Source organism: Fusarium falciforme, chromosome 10 (genome assembly GCF_026873545.1).
Source record: "Fusarium falciforme chromosome 10, complete sequence".
NCBI classification, from domain to species: domain Eukaryota; kingdom Fungi; phylum Ascomycota; class Sordariomycetes; order Hypocreales; family Nectriaceae; genus Fusarium; species Fusarium falciforme.
In genome coordinates this window covers 2,548,974-2,567,966 of record NC_070553.1, presented here as the reverse complement: position 1 = coordinate 2,567,966, position 18,993 = coordinate 2,548,974, and the positions used below count along the sequence as shown (strand labels likewise).

Here is an 18,993-nt window from a genome sequence, read left to right as displayed (position 1 = left end):
ATCGGACCAGATCAGATCGAGCACGCGCCCGTACGATGCTGTGATGATGTAGGTGACATTGATGCATGCCGGCAACCCTAGTCCCCTTGCTCCGCGTTCTCGAGGCTCATGGGTACTGCTTCTGCAGATGTCCTGAGCTTCCGTGCAAAAACCTGTGGAACCTTTCAAGATCCCGAGCATTGTAGCCCACAGCCTGGTTGGTAGGTCTACGAAAAGCCTTGGACAGGCTCTGCTCAGTGCTGGCTCGAGCCGTTGCGTCTGGACCTGGTCTGTATCAATACGGGCAGTCCAGTAGGCGGGGGCCTTCATGGCGCGGAATGATTGTTACCGCACTCGCTTAGGTGTGATAAGCTCGTTGGGCCTACGGGATGATAGCGATGAGATCGAGATGAGGGAGGGGGAGAGAGGTTGGAATCCGGAGGAGGTAATAATTAGCCCAGATCTAATTTGGCATCCATCACAGTCCAAGGCTGCGAGGTTATATTTACGTACAATGGCAGGCAGGTTTGTCTCTCTTTGTCTTCATTGAGGCCAATCACGGTCCTTTCTTGCAGCATGTCAACGGCAGGGGCGATTGGCCGTTGCTTTTTGGGTGGCACCCGCCCGCTAAAGCTGCCTTTCCTGGCTGGTCAAGGTTGGACTCAAGCCCGTGCAAGCTGCCTTAGTTCGCAGTGCCGGGCAATTCCCTCAGGCAGGTACGGGGTACCCAACGTTGGCCGCTAACCCGATTACAGGCAAAGGCGGTTCTGCCTCGACCCCACTTGCCGCTGTTTCTCTGGCGGGCATTGATTGAACCAGGCAGGCTTCATTCTCGACCACACGCGCATCGCATCGCGTCTCAGTTTTTTGTCACAGGGATTTGATTTGATTTGATCTAGGGGGACCGTCATTCATTCTTTACTCTTTTCTTGGCCAGGCCCAGACATTCACGAATCAGATTTCGACGGAGAAGATCTTCCTACGTGTTTCGTTTCGGACAACGCCGCTCCAGCTTCTCCCTGGGGCGTCCAGCCATCAACTTTACCTCTTGAGCCTCTCATCTCAATCCTCCATCTCAGACAGCAGCAGCCTCCACCACACCAGCAATCAACCGCGCAGCACGCAGCGCAGGGCCGTCTACCCCAGTACATGACATATTTGCGGAACCCCATCTCTGCCCAGGAACCCAGTCGGTAACGGCTGTAGCCGCTCATCTAGCTTGGCAACATGGCCATCGCTGACGACAATGCCTTTGAGCTCCCCAAGCTACGCTCATCATTCGGTTTCGAGGTGAGTCTTGCATACTCTGTCATTTGGGATCTCATAAGCTAATCTAGATGTTTTTAGAACGACACTGAGTATCTTGAGAATGACAATGTCGCGGGTGTGTTTCCCCCTTTTCCCCAACACTGGTGCAAGCCAGTCCAGTCTCGCATGCTGCTAACTCAGGGACTATTTTCCTGCAATCAGAGTTCTTTGATGTCAAGTTTTGCCCCTACCAACCCCTGGATGCGAGCCCCGTGTTTGCGGCAGTCAGCAAAAAGCATGTCAGTTATGCAAGGGCTATTACTTGCGAGATCAGCTCCTGATTTTCTTCTAGGTCGTCATCTGCAGACTCAACCAAACCTCCAACGACACCACACCTTGCGAGGTGTTATCGGTGATAAGAGACGATGATGTGAGTTCTGACTTGACTGTCTATGCTCACTCTTCAAGGGCCCTCGTAGCTAATAGCCACTCAGGTTGAGGCATCCGCGTGCTGCTGCACATGGACCAAAGACCCCGTCACAGGGGCTCCCTATCTTTGCATCGGCGGAGTTGATGCGAAAGTAAAGATCTACGACATTCTTAGCGGAAAGCTTTACAGGGTATTTTATGCTATTCAATGTGTGACACGACGGGTACTGACTTTGCCGACATTAGTGCTTCACTGGCCATGGAGGTGTATGTCCACATGCCCCCTCTCAGCTCAAGCATAAACTCGGGCATAGACTTACAACATACAGGACGTCAACGACTTGGTGACCTCGCCCGTCGACCCATCTATCATCGCTTCAGCATCAGGTGATACAAGTGTCCGTGTCTGGAGTCTCGACCCAGTCCACAGCAAACGCCCATGTCTTGTCATTCTCGCTGGCGAAGGACACTCTTGGGATCTCTTGAGTCTGGTTGGTCTTTATTAATCCCTGACGTCTTTATGCAATGCTGACCACCTGTCTTCTCTTCGGATAGGCATTTCATGACACTGGTCGCTACATTCTGTCCGCTGGTCATGACCAAATCATCAACATGGTAACTGATATGCCCAACTCATTGGTCAACAAGCTAACACAGCGAAGTGGACGCTTCCCGATCTTCCTACTGAGCCTATTACTACCCCCATTCGCGTTCATTATCCTCACTTCTCGACATCAGCGGTGCATAGTGGCATCATCGATTGGTAGGGTTATCATTGATTCATCAGTCTCACAGCTAACAAGGAACAGTGTGGCATTTTATGGCGATTGTATTTTGTCCAGAGCCTGCCACGACAACGTCATTGCGCTCTGGAGGATTGAGGGCTTTTCATCCAAGAACCCTCCTCCGCCTCAGAGCATAGCCCCTATAGCTCAGACTACCGTTCCGACTAATTACGACGAAGCCAGCCGACTCACACGATCTGCCTTCGTGCCTACTATATCACCACAATGCCCATCCCAGTATACCATGCTGCTACAGTTCCATACCCCCAACTGTGGCCCGCAGTTCTTCATGCGCTTCAAACTGCATTTCGTGCCCGGGCAACACCCAGTCTTGGCCTTCTGCAACGCTGGCGGCAATGTCTTCTTCTGGGATCTGGAGCGGCTGATGGCATACCGTGAGTTCATGGAAGCACTGAAAGACCCTGCTCGAGACAAGAGCAAGCCCCTTCCCCATCCCAGTTGGATGAGACCTGTGACGCGTCGTAAGGCGGACGGGAATAAATCTCGACATGGAGCCGCTGACAAGGAGGCATCGGTTGCCGGCCAAAGTGATGGGGCTAGGTCGGCTGCGACTGAGGAGATTGGAGAGTATAATGCTGAGACTCTGGAAACCTGGGCATCTAGGTATAGCCAGGAAGATCCTCATGAGCCTCTCAAGGCACACAAGACCGAGTCCTCATCAGCCAACTTTGTGGGCAGGCAGGCAGCGTGGAGTCCAGGAGGTGAGTGGTGTGTGGTTGTGGGCAGCTCGAACACGGCGTTGATCCTCCAACGTTGGGCCACCAAGCCCGCGGCCAAGACCTCGGGGACGACTCATAGTACCCCGAATCCAGACCACTGAGGCGATAATTAGAGCCCCCGGATGGGGAGGCTCGAGTATAGCGGTATAGATGTATCCTCTTCAGAATCTTCAGGAGGGTTGAGGACGGCCATTGCAGCCTCGTCTAGTTCGCCTCCATGTGTTATAATCTTTTGCAGCTCATCTCTAGCCGCTTTCTGTTCCATTTGCCTTGCCCTTTGTGCCTGCTGAAATCTTGCAGCTGAGGTAGGTCCTGTAGGGAGGACCAGATCAGCGATGTAGAGTGAAGCCATGGCGCGTAGTCGAAGATAGTGTTGGTTCCTCGAGTAAGGCATATCCTGCATCAACTCATCCATTCTCTTGGTGACGTCCTTCATCGCATCCAGTGCCTGGAGCCTGAGCTCCTCTTTTCTCTGCGCCAACCGGGCCTCTTGAGTCTCTGTGTCGTCACTACCGAAACTATCGTCATGACCAAAGGACCCGCGGCGAGAATCTTGGTCTGCGTCCCGTGTAAGGCGCTCCAGGGCTAGCACATGCTCTGTGTGAGTGTTGTAGATCTCACAGCTCAAAAGGGCGAGCCAAAAATCTAGCGCCGAGATGCTCTGTGGGTGTTTATAGTCGTATGGGTGCTGCTGGATGAGGGTGTCGAAGTAGGCCTTGACCTTGTTCATGTTTGCTGCACGGCCCCATCTCTTCGGCAATGCCATTTTTTCATCTTCGGGCTTGTCGTCTTCGGGGGAAGTATGCTCGCCTTGTCGCATGAGGATCTCGGCGCCGATGGCCCAGAGGCTATGATGGCGGAGATCAACGGGTCCTCCTGAAGGTCGGAGCTGAAGGAGCACACCATAAGCGCGCGAGGCCTTTTCTATCTCTGCCTGGTCGAGAAAATGGTGGATAGACTGGAGTAGGACATCAAAGTGGCCGCCACGCCTCCGCTGAGTCGTCTTCTTCTTTGCAGGTGCGGCATCCTCATCGGCATCCGTGTCCGGATCCTCCTCAGGCTCAGGCTCAGGCTCAATCTCGATACGGCCTACGGACTTGCGGTCGAGGCCCCGGTGAGGAAAGTCGGGGATCTGCTGAGCCGGGTCCAAGTCTGTCTCCGAGAGGCCTGCGATGGCAAACTGGGCGACTCTGCCGGGGGTGTGGCTGTGAGGGTTGATGGAGTCGTGGGGGAGATGAGAAGGAAGTGAACTAGGGAAGTCATCGTCAAGAGAAGATGCAGGTCTCTTGCGTTTGTTGGACCTGCTCTGCTGTGAGAAAGATGGGGGATCTAGAAAAGACATTTTTTTTTTATGTAGTTGTAGGGTAATTGTGTTGTGAGAGGTGAAGTTGAAGAAGCCTTGGAGTTCTTCAATGCTGCCCCACCATCTCGGCTCTTGGGTTGCTTGTGGACGGTATGATCTCATGGACATATTGAGGATGATAAGAATATATAACCAATTGCAGAGGGATCAGAGCGGACGTATGAATGCAAAAGGGCCTTTACTGGTTGGCCCTCAAGCCCAATCCGGCAGACGTCATGGCATTGGAAGCAAGAGAGGATTCATTACGAGCTGCGTCAACATTCAAGATCAATCAGAGCTCGCAACTCGTTTCTATTGACCAGACCAATAACCCAGCTCCATCAGCATATGTACACAGCTCCCCCTCTACTTTTACAAAAAATCATCCTCCATCCTCCCGGCCGGTTTAGTTGGTTCGGTCAAAGTACGTCCACTGGCCCTCGACGGGCTTCTCCTCGAGGTCCTCCCAGCTGCAATTGGCAATCAGCACCGCTTCGAAAAGGTGATATGGAAGCATGAGAACTTACACCTTGGTCTTCTCCATGGTCTCAATCAGCTTGAGCTCGCCCTCGGCAACCTGGATGACCTCCTCGATGAGGCCAGCGCCAATCTTGTGCTCGAGCTCCGAGATCCTATGCCGCGGGAATTAATTAGCCCAACTCTATACCTCCCAATTGCCGAATATCCAAGACGGGGGGAAACGCACTGGTCAGCAGTGAGCTGGGGCTCATCCTCCCACTCAACCTGCTCGTGGTTCTCGAGGGGCTTGCGCTCCGCCCAGACGACCTGGTCCTCTCGCTCGGCCGCTGTCCGGATGCCCTCATACTCGGGTCCCTCGTTGACCTCTCCGTTCCACTCCTCGAGCCGGATGTCGCCCTCCTCGTGCTTTCGGCCCACCACAAAGACCTTGTCTCCGATCTTGACCGTCCGGGCCTCACTGCCGTCGACTCGGCCGCTGGCGACGCGGAACTGTGACGAGTTCTTGCTGACGAGCTCCTTGGCGCGGACCGCCCACTCCTCGTAGCCCGGGGGGACCAGCTGCTCGACGAGGGACATGCGGTGCTTGGTCACTGCCTCGACGGATTGGCGGTACATGGACGTCTCGGGGATGTTCTGGAGCTTGCTGAGGGTCGTTCCGTACAGGTACAGAAGCGTCGATCGGGGCGTGGCATGAGTCCAGAGACCCGTGAGGCCGGTGGGAGTACCAGCCTCCAGGTAGCGCGCAAACACACGAGCTGTCGGCCGCATGCTGGCGAGGTCAATTGGCAATGGCTTCGTCGTGGATTCGAGGTTGATGGAATGGTCAGAGGAAATTGAATTGACCTCATTGGACTCTAGCCCCAGCATTGCCGATCTGGCCGGCACGTGTATGGTCACGTGAGCCACGGAGCTCCGAGTCTCGTCCGGCTACCATGCGGTTCCAGCATTTCGAGGTATTGATACGTTCAACCATTGGCATCGGATGGCATTATAACAGTCAGTAAAAGTCGTTAGACTTGGTCTATTCTAAGGGATCCAAATACTCGTGAAATGGTCAAAGCAGACCTCACATCCAGCCTTCAAGCAATCACACATCACTGCGCGTCTTGGTCCTGGACAACTATCAAATCCCAGGACTGATACACGTATAAGGACGAAAAAAGAAACCCTCATCTTGAGTTGGTTGATATCTCAATACCTTGGCCAAGACAATACCTGATACCTGCCAGAAATAGCAAGTAATCTCGACACAGGGAAACAAAAAATAAATAAGGAAAAGGCACAATACAAGCAGCACTTGCGGGGATCACACACAGTCCATCGCAAAATCGATCCAGCAATCCCGTCACGCAGCTGCTGAGCAACACTATCCCAAGCCACTACTCACGAGCTGGTCAAATCTGACTTAGGAAGACTCCTCGCGGCTCTTCCGGTAAGCGGCCTGGACAGAATGTCAGCCCCTTTCAACGCATTTACTTCTACTCAAAAAGCAGAGGCACGACGCACTTCTTGCTCAGTCTGCAGGCCCTCAATGACGGGGGCGAGCTCAGTCAGCACCTCGTACGCCTTCTTGTGGTACTCAATCTGAGCGGCAACCAGCTCGGCAAGGTTGCGCAGGGGCTCGGGGGTGTCAAGAACCTAGTCCGATTAGCAAGACCACACTTCGAGGATATCATTCAGGGACAGAACTCACATTCTTCATGACACCGACGGCCTCCTCAGTCTGGGTTACGAACTCATCCTCGGCCTTCTCAATCTCCTCTTGGGCCTCGGGGCTCAGCTCCTGCTCGTCGTGCTGCTCACCACCTTGTGCGTTACCACCAAGCTTGAAGGTGGTGCCCTTGGCATGAGCCTTGACAGCATCTAGGGAAAGGCGGGAGTTCTCAACGTTCTTGCGAGCGCGAGTAGCAAAGGTCAGGTTGGTGTTAAGGGTGGTGTTCCAGCCAGCCAGGAAACGGCTCTGAATCTGGGCATCCTGGGCAAGACGGGCCTCACCAACACGCTCCGATGCAAGCGCATACTTCTCCAGAGCGGTCGCCAGAGGGTCCTCACCGGCACCGGTGTGGTGCTGGTGAAGCAGCTGGCTGCTAGACAAACTGGCGCGGGCGACGGCATGGCTGAAGGTCTTGGGCTGCGGCTTGGCAGTAGGAGGGGCGACGAGAGCGGCCTGGGCCTCGGCGGGGGAGGTGGCAGAGGAAAGAAGGTGAACCTTTTCGCTGACGGTGCGGCCAAGGTCCTGGAAGGTCTCCTTGATGTTAGGGGGGTAATCGTAGGCCTCGTTGGAATATTGCGAGCTATAAGCGTCGTGTCAGATAAACACGCCCAAGGGAAGCCGTACCGGGGCAAGGACGTAGAAGCAATAAACTCACGTCACAGCAAGCATCTTCTGGTGAGCCTGCTTGAGGGCGTCGACACGCTTCTCGAGGTCAATGTAGTCGGGAGGGAGCTGGGTCTGTATGCCACATGTCAGGTTAGCCACAGCGGGAGCGCGATAAGGCACAGACGGCGCAACCCACCTTGTCCTCAGCCTGACCAAGCTGCTCCTTTGTATACTGAAAGGTGCGCGACGCGAAGGGGGTGATCTGAGCCCCAAAGCTGCTATATTGACGTGGTGAGCCATGGTCGGGTGGAATTGGGACGCTGGTAGAGCTTCGGGAGGGAGATTGCGCAGCTCTGCTGTCATCGGCCAGGGGAGCACCTACGAGAGGTTCTTGCCAATGTTGCCAAAGTTCTTGCTGAAATCCATCTTGGCGGTATTTCCGGATCGCTTCGAGAAAATGAATGGTCTGTCGAAATGGGATTTGCGCTCGCGCTCTCGAGGTCGGGGAGGTGAATATCTGGAGGTTTGAAGGGGGGAAAGGGAGGATGGTGGAAGCTGGAGAATTGGCTTTTGCGTCAGCGTAGGTACGGAGCAGGTCAAGGCAGGCAGGTAGATATGGGCCTGGAGCGCTGTCAGAAGCGAAATGCTCTGTCGCAGCTGCAGCAGGAGCCAGTTTTTTCCCTTTTCCAGGGGCTTGCTACCCCCCGGGCCCCAAGGCTCCAGCCAGGACGGGCCGACGACCTACCTGCAGATCCGCAAGGTGGCCCTAGCTCTGCTGCTACAGCAAGGTACGCTGTACGGGACTCGCTCGCTACCTGCCCGCCAGACGAGTAACGCTTGAAGAGTCACGTGGAATTCATCCCTGGGGAGCCTAAAGTCACCAAAGGGGAAGGCATAATCAGCCACTTGATTGCCCTTGCTCATGGACAATAAGCCATCTTGATGACGAATCACTCTTGATGAACACGTAACGGCATCACCACTAGGTCATCTTGAGCCTAGGATCCAGGCATCTACAGTACTGGAGATGAGGACCTCAACTATGAGCCAATCGGGGATCAAAGCAACTCAGCAATAATAATACAGCAATAACATACCCAAAGCTTCAGATAGAGAAAGCAGATCATCCAGGGTTGTCAACAACAACGCACCATTAATACTCTCGACAAGCCTTTGCCGAGACTGGCTTGCCTTTCCCTTCATGGGGGATAGCAAGGAGATCTCCCTCCCTCACTATCTACAATTGCCAAGAACCAAGGAGACCAAAAATGCTCAACTATGTCGGCCTCGAACGAGTTGTACACAACAGGCCACTGATAACCACAAATGGGCGTGAAGCAATACATAAGCCGGTATACTCGCGCTATTGCCCAAGGAGTATTAGCAATGGGTGTTTTCTCTTAACTCATTATGCTTGATTCGTTATATCTGTTCAAGGGCCATTTCCTATTGCTCAGCATAGGTAGGCAACATTCCGAGCCAGAAATCCATCTCTCCCTCCCTTCGCTACTGTCTTTTTTTGTCCCGAACCTGTATCCCCCTCCAATCAGTCCAAAATGTGTTTGTTGTCCGTCCATGAAGGCTCCACACCACGACAGACACTCTCGTAATCTCGAAGCGTCGGATGTCGGGGATCCAATCCTGGCGTCGTCCAGAACATTGTCCAGTTGCAACCTGACAGCTTGCTTGTACCCGTTGATCTCTCAAAGTACCACTTATTCACCGGGTTGTCCTTTCGGCTCCTCCAGCAGACGCCATCAGGGAAGCAGCCCCGAACCATTGCGTTGAACACAACGTCGGCTACACCACCACTACCTTGGCTCTTTCGTAAAACGGCAAACTTGTCCAGATACGGAACATAGCGACCTTGTTCGTGTGCAGTTTGATCGTCCAAGCCCTCTGGGCGTTCCCATGTCAAGATGGCACCACCTTCGTACTCTCCAGCGATAATGATGCCAGCAATGTTCTCGTTAACCCGCTTCAAATAGTCGTCGACATCCAGTTTGCGTCCAAAAGAATCTTCGATCAAGTGAACCAGCCTGGGGAGATCGATGTCTTTGTCAGTCAGGCGAAGCCTAGGGCCTCCAGGTTCAGGTGGGCGCCATGGGTTCTCGCGGGGATTTGGGAATATTGTCAGGGGCATGCCTCGTTTAAGCAGTGTCGAACCCGTTGATACCCCAATGAGTGGTGCTTTGCCGGAATTTGCCGGGGCACGTGCGATCGGGAGTGACGATGAGAAGACGGGCTTGTCCGTGAGCAGATTGTGCAGGAGGGGGTTCTTCTTGCGTCGGGTTGTGACCATGCCACCAAACTCGAACGGTTCATCCTCGAGCGCTGGGTTCGCTCTATTTGTAGTCGCAACAACATTAGCCGCGGCATCGGGTGTAGTGATAAGAGCTGACGAAGTGGACGGCAGTATAGCCAAGGCATCCCTAGCTAGAGTCAAGTTCGCAGCATGCGCTGTGATTGAGGCACGGAGTGGGCTCTCTTCCGCAAGAGGTGAGCCATCCGGGCCCATCAGCTCTTTCAGGATGGATCCATATTCCTGCTCAAGGTTGATGAACCGATGTGAAGCGCCCGGTCGACCTGTCATTGGAACGGCTCCGAGCGGATCGAGGATAATGATTCTCTCGACCAAGGCAACAGTCTTGGGGTGGAGCTTCGTGCCCGTCGAGTCAACTGCGCCACTGGACTGCAAACCCGCAAAGTACCTAGTGAGAGCCAGAACGACCTTGTTCGAATCAACCGGCTGAGGGGCCTGAGTCTCACTCCGGCTGAGTAGTGATGGTATGACAGGCATCATGCGGTGTCGAAGAATGCGGTCCATAAAGCCCCGGTCCTCTACCCGAACGTCGGCAGGGGAATTGTCCTCTGAACGCACAATGGCGTTCTTAACTAGACGTGCTCCGATGTCTCCAAACCCATCAATGGCTTCGCAGAGGCGGAATGCTTGATCTTGGAAGGTGAGGCGGTTCTCATCGGTGCCACAGTCTATAACCACGACACTCAAGAGGCCAAGTTTGTGTAGTTGGGACAAGGTATTTGCGACCCCACGAAGAGTCTCTGTGTCGAGCTCTTGTGGAGCACGAAGCTTCATGATGGCCACATGCAAGGGTTTTGACGGAGTAGGTGATGTCTGTTGCTGCTCATCACCCTGAAAGAACTTGGGCGCCTCAGCAAGAGACTTGGGGCTTTTGTCGGCATACTTCTGGAGATAGCCTTTGGCGTCTCTCTTTGTCGGTGACACCTCCAGAACAGAGACTATGAAGTCCTGATGAACGAGTCAGTAGCAAATCAAGTAATCACCAGGTGGTTGACATACTCGGTCAAGAACCTTCTTCTTGGCACGGGCTACGGATGCCGCCGACATGTATCGAGCGGCACCGGAGCCGAGACATGATTTCGAGCTGTTGGCTTGTGAAGCAAAGCCGCGGCACCGGGGCCGAAGGATGCTCGCGGCGTGTGAAGCACCCGCGATGCGCGGTTCGGTAACTGGGCTACAATTACCGCAGCGAGAGGCCTTCCCCCATACGCGAGGCCAGCTCATGATGCCGGTGACGATGGGCAATGACGATTCCCGGGCGAGCCCGGAATAACAAGTGGACGAGGGTTGATATACAGCAGCTCCCCCGGATGACCTGCGATCAGAGCGATTAGGAGCGGCCTTGAGGGGGAGTAAGATCAATGCTAGCTGCAAAGCATAGCTGGAGGGACAGCCAGGTCAATACTCTTTTTCTAAAGGGGCCGAGGAAGATGGCGGGATGCAACCCTGGGGTTCGTGAGTCAAAAAGCAAGCAGCGCGACTTACAAAGATGGACGTGGGTTGGTGGGGGTGAAGCAACTTTTTTGGTGGAGATGTGGCCGATAAGCCGATAAGCTCTCGGCCCTGCGCCGATGTCGCCTTGGTGATGCTGCAGGGCGTCGGTACTCTGGCAAGACTAAACCATAATAAGGGGGTTATTAGCAATTTGACAGGGGTTGAACGTGGGCTTTATACCTTCTAGACTTTCTGGCTTTTTCAACCGAGGCGAATTGTATGTTTGGACAGTGGGCATTGCGTTAGGGTGCTCAAGTACCTATTCGAGGACTCGGCAGGCAATTGAGTCAATTCAGACGACCGGGGATGGGAGCTCCGGCTACCCCAGCTCGGCAGTTGCGTCATGCCGAGCTCCACGACATGGGTGATGGCGACAGGTAGGAATCCATCACTCTGGGGTGTCTCTCCGCAGCACCTTGAGCCCTCCAGCGAGCACCAATCTGCTTGGGTAGGTGGATTTGCACTGTCCTCGCTGTGCCCTTCTTCAGTAGCTGATGTGATTTGTTATTCTGCAATTGGGCTAAGGAGCTAGGAGTTTGAGAATGGAGTCATTCGATGCATATAGACTATGTAAACTGGGTAATAGGTGGCTTGGCTCGGTACTGACTATGGGAAATCTAGGCACTATGATTCCACTCGAAAGCCAAAGAAATGGCTATGTTGTTGAAGGAAAAAGACCCTTGTACAAACAACACGTAATTGTACAGATATCACATGCTAGCAATGACATTTATAAGTTGACAATGACGTGTGAAGTCAAGCCAAAGTAACCTACAAAATTCTCACACCGGTTTGTTCAATCTCCCCAGTCTGACCGAGATGCAAAAGGTCTCCGGCCGAGAAAATTCGCGCCAAGGAACAAACATGAAACTTCAACCCCGTAACCAACAGCAGTGAGAAAGAGACCGAGAATATCCCGCTCTATCCCTCTCTATCCATCTCGACGGAGCCAACGGACAAATAGTCAATTGGCCGCGAGCCTGATACTCCTCCACCCAGAGCTTGGCGATTGGGGGTATTTTGTTGAGCTACCTTCTAATTTGTGCAAGCGCTGGATCTCGCCTATGTCGGATTAGGCGGCTAAAATGCAGTATAAAAGAAAGACAGAGCTTCCTCGAGAGTGGGAGAATAACTCTAAGAAGACATCTAGGTAATTGACTAGCTTCTAGAACCATTCGTCTCAATTCGGTTGCATAACCTACGCCATCATCATGGCTCCTACGCTTCTATGGATTGGCCTTGGCAACATGGGGAGGGTGAGTTTCAATAGCCATGATATATATGGAGTGGAACTAACTAGAGTCAGGGAATTAGCAAAAACATAGTTGAGAAGGGCAATCTTGACGGTCCTCTTCTCCTTTTTAACCGCTCAGCCCAGCGGGCCATCGACCACAGCAACAGTCTCCCCCAGGGCAAATCAGAAGTTGTTGCATCCCTCTCTGAGGGCATCTCGCGAGCAGACGTAATCTTCTCGTGCGTCGCCAACGATGAGGCGATCCAGGAGACATACAAGACGATCCTCGAAGGTGAGGTCAAGGGTAAGCTCTTCATCGAGAGCTCAACCATCCATCCCGAGACGACCGAGGCCCTCGCAAAGGACGTTGTGGCCAAGGGCGGTGAGTTTGTCGCCGCTCCCATCTTTGGAACTCCCGTCATGGCGGACGCGGGCCTCCTCATCGGAGTGCTTGCCGGACCCGCTGCCAGTGTTACAAAGGCCAAGGTGTGGTTCAAGGGCGTTACCGCGGTGGCCGAGATCGACATGTCGGATGAACCTTACAGCAAGGCTCTGAAGCTCAAGATCTTGGGCAACACTTTTATCCTCAACATGGTTGAGCAGCTCGCCGAGGCGCACGTTGTGGCGGAGAAGACAGGCCTGGGCACCGACGTCCTCCACCAGTTCATCGACTCTCTATTCGGGGGTGCGTACGCCGCCTGTAGTGCTCAAATGCTTAGCGGCGATTACCATAAGAAGGAGCCGTTGTTTGCTGTTGATCTAGCACGAAAAGATGCCAAGCATGCCCTGAGCTTGGCCAAGGATGTTGGTGCTACTCTGCACAACATAGAGACTGTCGATGCGCATCTGGCCCAGTTGAAGGATCATGCCGGACCTTCAGTAGATATGACTGGAATATATGGAGCGGTGCGGAAGGAAGCTGGGCTTGAATATGAGACTAATTAGCAAAAGTATTGATTCAATAGGGAATTGCTATACGTAGATGGTCCATACATCCTGACCACCTGCCAGAATGTGCAATATCTACATTGTGGGTAATTCATGGAAGCAGGCCCATATAGCGTGAATCATGGCCTGTCTAGTAAAAAAACACATTCCCTCTATAGAGGAGGCAACTGAAACTCGTCAAGCTTTGAGTGAAAGATAGCTTGTTGGTGCATGGTGTTGGAAGGGCCATGTAAGTGAAAAAGTTACAGCATCAAACTATGAACGATCAGGAATAATCTCCTAGGAGTCATATCTAAGTAGAAGCATGCCTACAATTTAAATTCAACTAGTAAACATTAATTATTCCTTAGTTTCCAAGTGATACAGCTTACACGTCTGCCACTCATCCTTGCCGTCAAGGCTCTCTGTCTTGCTCCAGGGTAAGTCTCCCTGCCTAATTGGCTGACTCAGCTTGGACCTGCGTGTCGCTTCACAGTGATGCAACCAATCCAGCAACAAGCTACCATCGCCGACATCGAACCTCCAGAGAAGCTCACCTCAAGCCCCCGATTTCAACGTCCGCCCCATCGCCCCAAACGAAGCTCTCCTGCCGGCGGGATCAAGCTCGACTCAAACATCTTTCGAAGAAGCGCAAACCGCAAACATGGCTCAAGGGTAAATGGCAATCCGTCACCTCCCCCTTGGACGCGTGGATGGGTTAGCTAACAAGAGTCGCAATGCTCGCAGATACGCCGTCTTTGTCGGCCTCGTTGTCATCGCGGCCCTGTGCGTTGCGTCGTGGTTCCTTGCCCCCAAGGGAGAAAACCAAGTGTCAGTGCTCGTCTCGGCTGCCTTGCGATCGCCGTCGCCCGACAACATGACATCCGGATTTGCTAACGCTGGACTACTACAGGCTCTGGCGGTCATCGCTGATTCTCGCCATCGTGAGCTGCTACCTGATGTGGGCCATCACCTTTATGGCTCAGCTGCACCCCCTGATTAATCCGAGACGAACCGGCATTCGCGAAGAGTACCTCGATGAATAGATACATACATACACCATGCCAGGAAGAGCTGGGTGGACGGGATTGATGGCCTTGCTTGCGCGCTGAAGGGCTGATGGGATACGCCTGTAATCTTATATTGTTGTTTTACCCCCGTACAGGTATCATGTCTTTTTACAAACGGAGTTGGTCGCTTCTATTATCAAGCCGAAATGCGCTGGACAGACCCAATCCTTCTCTTGGAAGCCCATGCTGTGATCCTCTACCACCTGTGGATGAATCTCAACCAACAGATGATCCTCCACCTGCGGACGGCCCTATCCGACAGCAAGCCGACTGGCCCACTCCTTCGCGTATATCATCAGCGCCCATAATGCTCTCCCGTCCTCGGCGATGTTGCTCCCGCCTATCGAGTCCACATCGGCGAGTCCAGCAGCGTATAGGACGACACGGCCAACAACCCAACGCGAAGCCGCGCCTGCGATGGCTAGAAGACATGCCGTAGTGTAGCCACAGTCGAGGAGGATGCGCAGTGCCTCGACGTTGTTGGCCACGACGGCCCAGCCGAGTGATCTGGCGGCGGCAGGGACATCGTATTCCCAGATGACCATGAGAATGGGGAACAGCTTGGAGTAGGAGGAGACAAGCAGGGCGGTCGAGACCGAGTTTGGCCGCGAGTACCGAGGGAAGATGCCGAGGGCGTTCAGAGGTGAAAATGTGGATGAGGTGAGGAAGCGGATGCTCACATGAAACGCCGCCGTGGAGAGGGCGCAGAAGACCACTATAAGGATAGCGTCTCAGCACAAAGAAGATGAATGGCGGAGGGGAGACTACTCACGGAAGAAGAGATACTGAAAGACAATCGACTGTTGCGCGAGCTTTCCGAGGTTGCTCTCGCCTGGCGCGGCATCGGGCACCGTCTGCTTCTCGATGCGAGCCCAGGTCAAGTAGACGTCGAATAGAAGCAAAAGGATTCCCAGACGAACTATGGAAGGCTATGAGTTGACAATTAGTAAGGCTCATCAATTCAGGGCCAAAGACATGCATCCAAACGATCATCATCGCTCGTCAAAGTATTATACAGTAAGTGACGATAAACCTGACATGAGTCTGTCAATGTTTGATACCAAGTAAGGGGGAGGAAAGGAAACTCACCTGGGGCTTTATGAGCACCAGATCAATAAAGAGCACGACAAAGTCATGCTCGACATACTTGTCGCAGAACTGACCGCAGTTGCGACACACAGTGAGGCGGATGTTGTGCCCGCTAGCCTTGTCCCCTGCTCCAGAGTATTGCGTCCAGAGCGTCTTGACGGGGTGTCGGCACTCGATGCAGATGGGCATCTCGGCTGTGGCTCGCCAGCAGCTGCAGCTGAGCTGAGCTACTCCAACGATGGATGATAGATGCTGTGTTTATTAGGCGCTGTCTGTGGTGGGCATGATATGGCTGATGAATGAATCCAAATATCAAGCTACGTATGGGGTTTTTGTTGGTGTTGAAGAGGCCACGCAGAATCATTGGGCGAGAGGATGACGTGGGGGGGAATGGATCAATCTCCATGCGCATGCACTAAGGCAAGGGACCACATACCACATGCAACCCAGCAAGCACCACCAGATGCACCTGCTTGCATTCGAATCACGAATTGACATGCTCATCTTATTGGACACCGAGATAATAGGCATGTAGTTTGTCAATGCTGTAAAACCTGCTACCTGGTTCTTGCTAGGTTGTCAAGTTGCTATAAGTTATGCAGTATCAAATATCCTGAAGAATCGCGAATGCCCTCCCAACGCCTCGCAGCTTAAAGGTAGTTTAACATGGATGCAGACGCCCTCCTGTACAGACAGCCCAGTCAAGTCCCCCAAAGGTGATTAACTCGCCAGCAACTAAACGCCGTCAATCTTAATCCGACCCAAGCACTTCTACTTTGAACAACATGACTCCGTGTGTGAGACACCAGCATCGAATCGGCTGGGGTATAGTTGGCCTTGTTTAATCATCTTTGCCACCCTTGGGTCCTGATGCCACGATTCGTCCTCGGAGAGCTCCATCACCCTCACCTCGGCTGGTGGTCCCGATCGATAGTGCTTCCATCAGGCTGGTCGGTCCTCCCATCATCTGCCTGTCGTCATCGCTGCCCGTATCCGTCAGCTCGATGAGATCGCCGTCTCGTTCAGGCCTGCCACGGATCCTTTCCAATTGCGTGCTCGGCTTTCGTGAGAGGGCGCCCCTGAGCCAAGTCTCAACAGCTGCCGCAGCCTTATCTAACCCAATTCCCTGCTGTGTCGTTGAGTTGGTGTCATGTCCTTCCTTGGTGTGGTTTTCGACAATAGTCGCTGATTCTCCTGATTTGAATCCAAAATGCGCTGTCTCCGAGCCCATGACGGACATGGAAGGGAGACTATCCAGATTAAGCCCCGGGAGATGTTTCTTGGTCCACGTAGTGAGGTAGTCCTTGTCTGGTCCTGGTGCCCGCGAATTGAGGCCCATGGAGCCTACTCCTCCAGGTCGCCGCATCCATGACGGCAAAGACTCGCCTCCCTCACTGATTGCCCGCCCAGGACTTGAAGTTATTGTTCCCGAGAACTGGGGTCTGTGACCGAGGGAGCTCTGACGACGAGACGCAGTACCCGCGGAACCAGGGGGGTTGCTATATAAATCGAGACTTTGCCGTGGCGTCGAGAATGTTGAAATAGTTCGAATGCTCTTCTTCCGTCGAGGAGGAAAGTATCCCATTGCGTTCCGCGCAACCCGCGCAATCTCAACCGGGTGCTGGAATGAGTCAATTTTGACCCAGCGAACATGTGTCCATCGCTTTTCCTCTTCATCGGTCACTTTGGACTCCGAGGACGTCCCGTTCGTAGGTCGACTAAAGAAATCGTCATGTGTTGCTCCTGTTGCCGTACTTTCTTCAGCCGCAGGAGTTGGAGCAAGCAAGTCAACGCCCTGCGAGTTTTGCCATGAAGGCGGATCGCAAGGCCGTCCCCTGACATCACAAGCATCAACCGGGATCATTAACCATCGGCGCATCTGTACGCTGTCTCGAGTCCAGAGACCATTTGCCTTCCTGAAGGCGTCCTCCCGGCACTGATATCTCAAGATGAGCCCGGCATAAGTGTCACTGGGCTCAACCTTGTGGATGTAGACCAAGTATTCCTGAGGTTGAGCTTGTTCGGCGGCGGACTCGTCCGAGTTGCGGCGCTTATGCTTCCCACTGGTGTCGAGTCCCCCGTTGACGCCGTCATGACTCTCCAGCACCATGGCTCTTTTCGCAGCCTTGAGCGCAGCCTCACGCTCCTCTCGCGAACCAGCGCCCACGTCACCCAGGCCTGGCTCCTTGGGAGGCGCGGGACCCCATGCAGCGGCATTTCTCGAGTTACTGGTGCTGGAAAAGTCCATGCCCCAGTTCCCAGGTCGAGTTCCCGCTCGATTATGGGACTGGGACCTCTTTGCCGGGCCGTCGTCGCCCGATATGAGGGAGGAGGCGAACCCCTGAACAGATGCCCAGCTCTGCGTCAGAGAGTCATTGAAGAAGTTTGTCAGGTTCGCAGCACTGCTGGTGCGATGGGGGCTGGCGCCGCCTCGTTCCGAAGGTAAAGGGCTCGCGGATCTGCTGTTGGCGGGGCTGAAGGCGGACAAGAGGCCGTAACTCCGCGCAGGGGAGGGCGAGGCTGCCGTGTCGTGGACGTTGTTGGGATTGCGGCCGCGGCGGGAGTGGCTCGCTCCTCGATCGTGGAGGTTGGTGGACGTGGCGGTGTCGTCGTCGCCGTCTGCCGTGCTGATAAGACGGCGGTTTCGTGGCCGGACGGAGGCGGAATCTGAAGACCGTGAAGCGGGCGCCAGGGCCGACGAAGACCTGTGCGGCGAGGGCCTCGCAGAGCGTCTCGGTTCGGTCATGATAGCCACCAACTCGGCGACGACGGAAGCTCGCGGGTCGTGTACTCGCGGGTTTGCATCAGTGCGTGGCACTCAGGGCGTCTCTCCTGTCGTCGTAGTTGCAGTCATTCAGTCTGGGACAATGTATCAAGAAACGGCAGAGGACGTCGGAGGCGAGATGACGAGGCAGACGGAGACGGAAATGGATGGACGGCGGGACAGACGGTGGCCAGGGGGCGCCGTTTGCTGGCGGAGACTTGAGAACGGAGGATGAGTAAGGTGCCAGAGCCAATGCTGCTGGTGGTTCAGCGCAACATCTGCTCCTGTGGCCCCCAAGAATAGATGAATGTAGGATTGAAACTGCTGCGTCGTGGCCGTTGTTCACTGTGGCCTCAAAGGTTTGTCGTGGGCACTTGGGTCGAGGTTGTATTCGAGTGGTTGTGGTCGGTCGGGACAAGGTTGCTTCCTTGTGCTTGGAACGGGGCCTCCGCCAGCCAAACTCCGGGAATAGCTAAGGCCAGCCTAGCAGCCACAGTGGGCAGTAGCACCAAGCGATGGGAGCGACGGAAAATGATGCAAGCGGCCGCGCTGTCTTTAGACTCGACCAACACCTTTTCAACTGTAAATGAGCCAATCCATTCCAGTCCGGCCCGCGCAGTGTCTTGACCTTTGCCCTGGAAAGGCTAAATTGCTGTCATTCGGAGCAGCATACGCAGGTCAATAACGGTTGCTACTTATGGAGACAATAGGTACAAGGTTATGCATAACGATCGAGGGACTTCCAAAGTGACGAGGGTGACGAGTTAGG

At 54.0% G+C, this 18,993-nt stretch overlaps 9 protein-coding genes across 9 annotated transcripts; 3 read left to right on the top strand and 6 right to left on the bottom strand.

Annotated features, from left to right (window-relative positions):
- Nucleotides 1-1,206: 1,206 nt before the first annotated feature.
- Nucleotides 1,207-3,282, top strand: NCS54_01267800 (Hypothetical protein; the record flags this gene model as incomplete). Its single annotated transcript, XM_053157904.1, has 10 exons — nucleotides 1,207-1,269; nucleotides 1,327-1,363; nucleotides 1,429-1,526; nucleotides 1,580-1,657; nucleotides 1,722-1,847; nucleotides 1,903-1,923; nucleotides 1,986-2,147; nucleotides 2,212-2,271; nucleotides 2,319-2,419; nucleotides 2,466-3,282. The coding sequence occupies 10 exons, from the start codon at nucleotides 1,207-1,209 to the stop codon at nucleotides 3,280-3,282; spliced, it is 1,563 nt and encodes a 520-aa protein (XP_053013879.1).
- An 8-nt stretch (nucleotides 3,283-3,290) lies between these two features.
- Nucleotides 3,291-4,523, bottom strand: NCS54_01267700 (Hypothetical protein; the record flags this gene model as incomplete). Its single annotated transcript, XM_053157903.1, has 1 exon — nucleotides 3,291-4,523. One exon carries the CDS (start codon nucleotides 4,521-4,523, stop codon nucleotides 3,291-3,293), a length of 1,233 nt encoding a protein of 410 aa, XP_053013878.1.
- A 406-nt stretch (nucleotides 4,524-4,929) lies between these two features.
- Nucleotides 4,930-5,822, bottom strand: NCS54_01267600 (Hypothetical protein; the record flags this gene model as incomplete). The annotated part of the gene is made up of 3 exons (XM_053157902.1): nucleotides 5,230-5,822; nucleotides 5,051-5,155; nucleotides 4,930-4,993 (listed from the first exon to the last, which is right to left on the bottom strand). The coding sequence occupies exons 1-3, from the start codon at nucleotides 5,769-5,771 to the stop codon at nucleotides 4,930-4,932; spliced, it is 711 nt and encodes a 236-aa protein (XP_053013877.1). The 5' UTR covers nucleotides 5,772-5,822.
- A 586-nt stretch (nucleotides 5,823-6,408) lies between these two features.
- NCS54_01267500 (BAR domain-containing protein) lies at nucleotides 6,409-7,896 on the bottom strand (the record flags this gene model as incomplete). Its single annotated transcript, XM_053157901.1, has 6 exons — nucleotides 7,706-7,896; nucleotides 7,520-7,601; nucleotides 7,373-7,455; nucleotides 6,697-7,297; nucleotides 6,510-6,641; nucleotides 6,409-6,444 (listed from the first exon to the last, which is right to left on the bottom strand). The coding sequence occupies exons 1-6, from the start codon at nucleotides 7,747-7,749 to the stop codon at nucleotides 6,409-6,411; spliced, it is 978 nt and encodes a 325-aa protein (XP_053013876.1). The 5' UTR covers nucleotides 7,750-7,896.
- Nucleotides 7,897-8,869: 973 nt separating this feature from the next.
- On the bottom strand, nucleotides 8,870-10,870 carry NCS54_01267400 (Amino-acid acetyltransferase, mitochondrial; the record flags this gene model as incomplete). Its single annotated transcript, XM_053157900.1, has 2 exons — nucleotides 8,870-10,594; nucleotides 10,646-10,870. The coding sequence occupies 2 exons, from the start codon at nucleotides 10,868-10,870 to the stop codon at nucleotides 8,870-8,872; spliced, it is 1,950 nt and encodes a 649-aa protein (XP_053013875.1).
- A 1,481-nt stretch (nucleotides 10,871-12,351) lies between these two features.
- NCS54_01267300 (Hypothetical protein) lies at nucleotides 12,352-13,319 on the top strand (the record flags this gene model as incomplete). Its single annotated transcript, XM_053157899.1, has 2 exons — nucleotides 12,352-12,396; nucleotides 12,447-13,319. 2 exons carry the CDS (start codon nucleotides 12,352-12,354, stop codon nucleotides 13,317-13,319), a joined length of 918 nt encoding a protein of 305 aa, XP_053013874.1.
- Nucleotides 13,320-13,827: 508 nt separating this feature from the next.
- NCS54_01267200 (Hypothetical protein) lies at nucleotides 13,828-14,347 on the top strand (the record flags this gene model as incomplete). Its single annotated transcript, XM_053157898.1, has 3 exons — nucleotides 13,828-13,976; nucleotides 14,049-14,132; nucleotides 14,215-14,347. Exons 1-3 carry the CDS (start codon nucleotides 13,966-13,968, stop codon nucleotides 14,345-14,347), a joined length of 228 nt encoding a protein of 75 aa, XP_053013873.1. The 5' UTR covers nucleotides 13,828-13,965.
- Nucleotides 14,348-14,622: 275 nt separating this feature from the next.
- On the bottom strand, nucleotides 14,623-15,649 carry NCS54_01267100 (Protein ARV; the record flags this gene model as incomplete). The annotated part of the gene is made up of 4 exons (XM_053157897.1): nucleotides 14,623-15,086; nucleotides 15,144-15,300; nucleotides 15,351-15,404; nucleotides 15,461-15,649. 4 exons carry the CDS (start codon nucleotides 15,647-15,649, stop codon nucleotides 14,623-14,625), a joined length of 864 nt encoding a protein of 287 aa, XP_053013872.1.
- Nucleotides 15,650-16,301: 652 nt separating this feature from the next.
- Nucleotides 16,302-18,206, bottom strand: NCS54_01267000 (Hypothetical protein; the record flags this gene model as incomplete). Its single annotated transcript, XM_053157896.1, has 1 exon — nucleotides 16,302-18,206. The coding sequence occupies one exon, from the start codon at nucleotides 18,204-18,206 to the stop codon at nucleotides 16,302-16,304; it is 1,905 nt and encodes a 634-aa protein (XP_053013871.1).
- Between the last annotated feature and the right edge of the window lie 787 nt (nucleotides 18,207-18,993).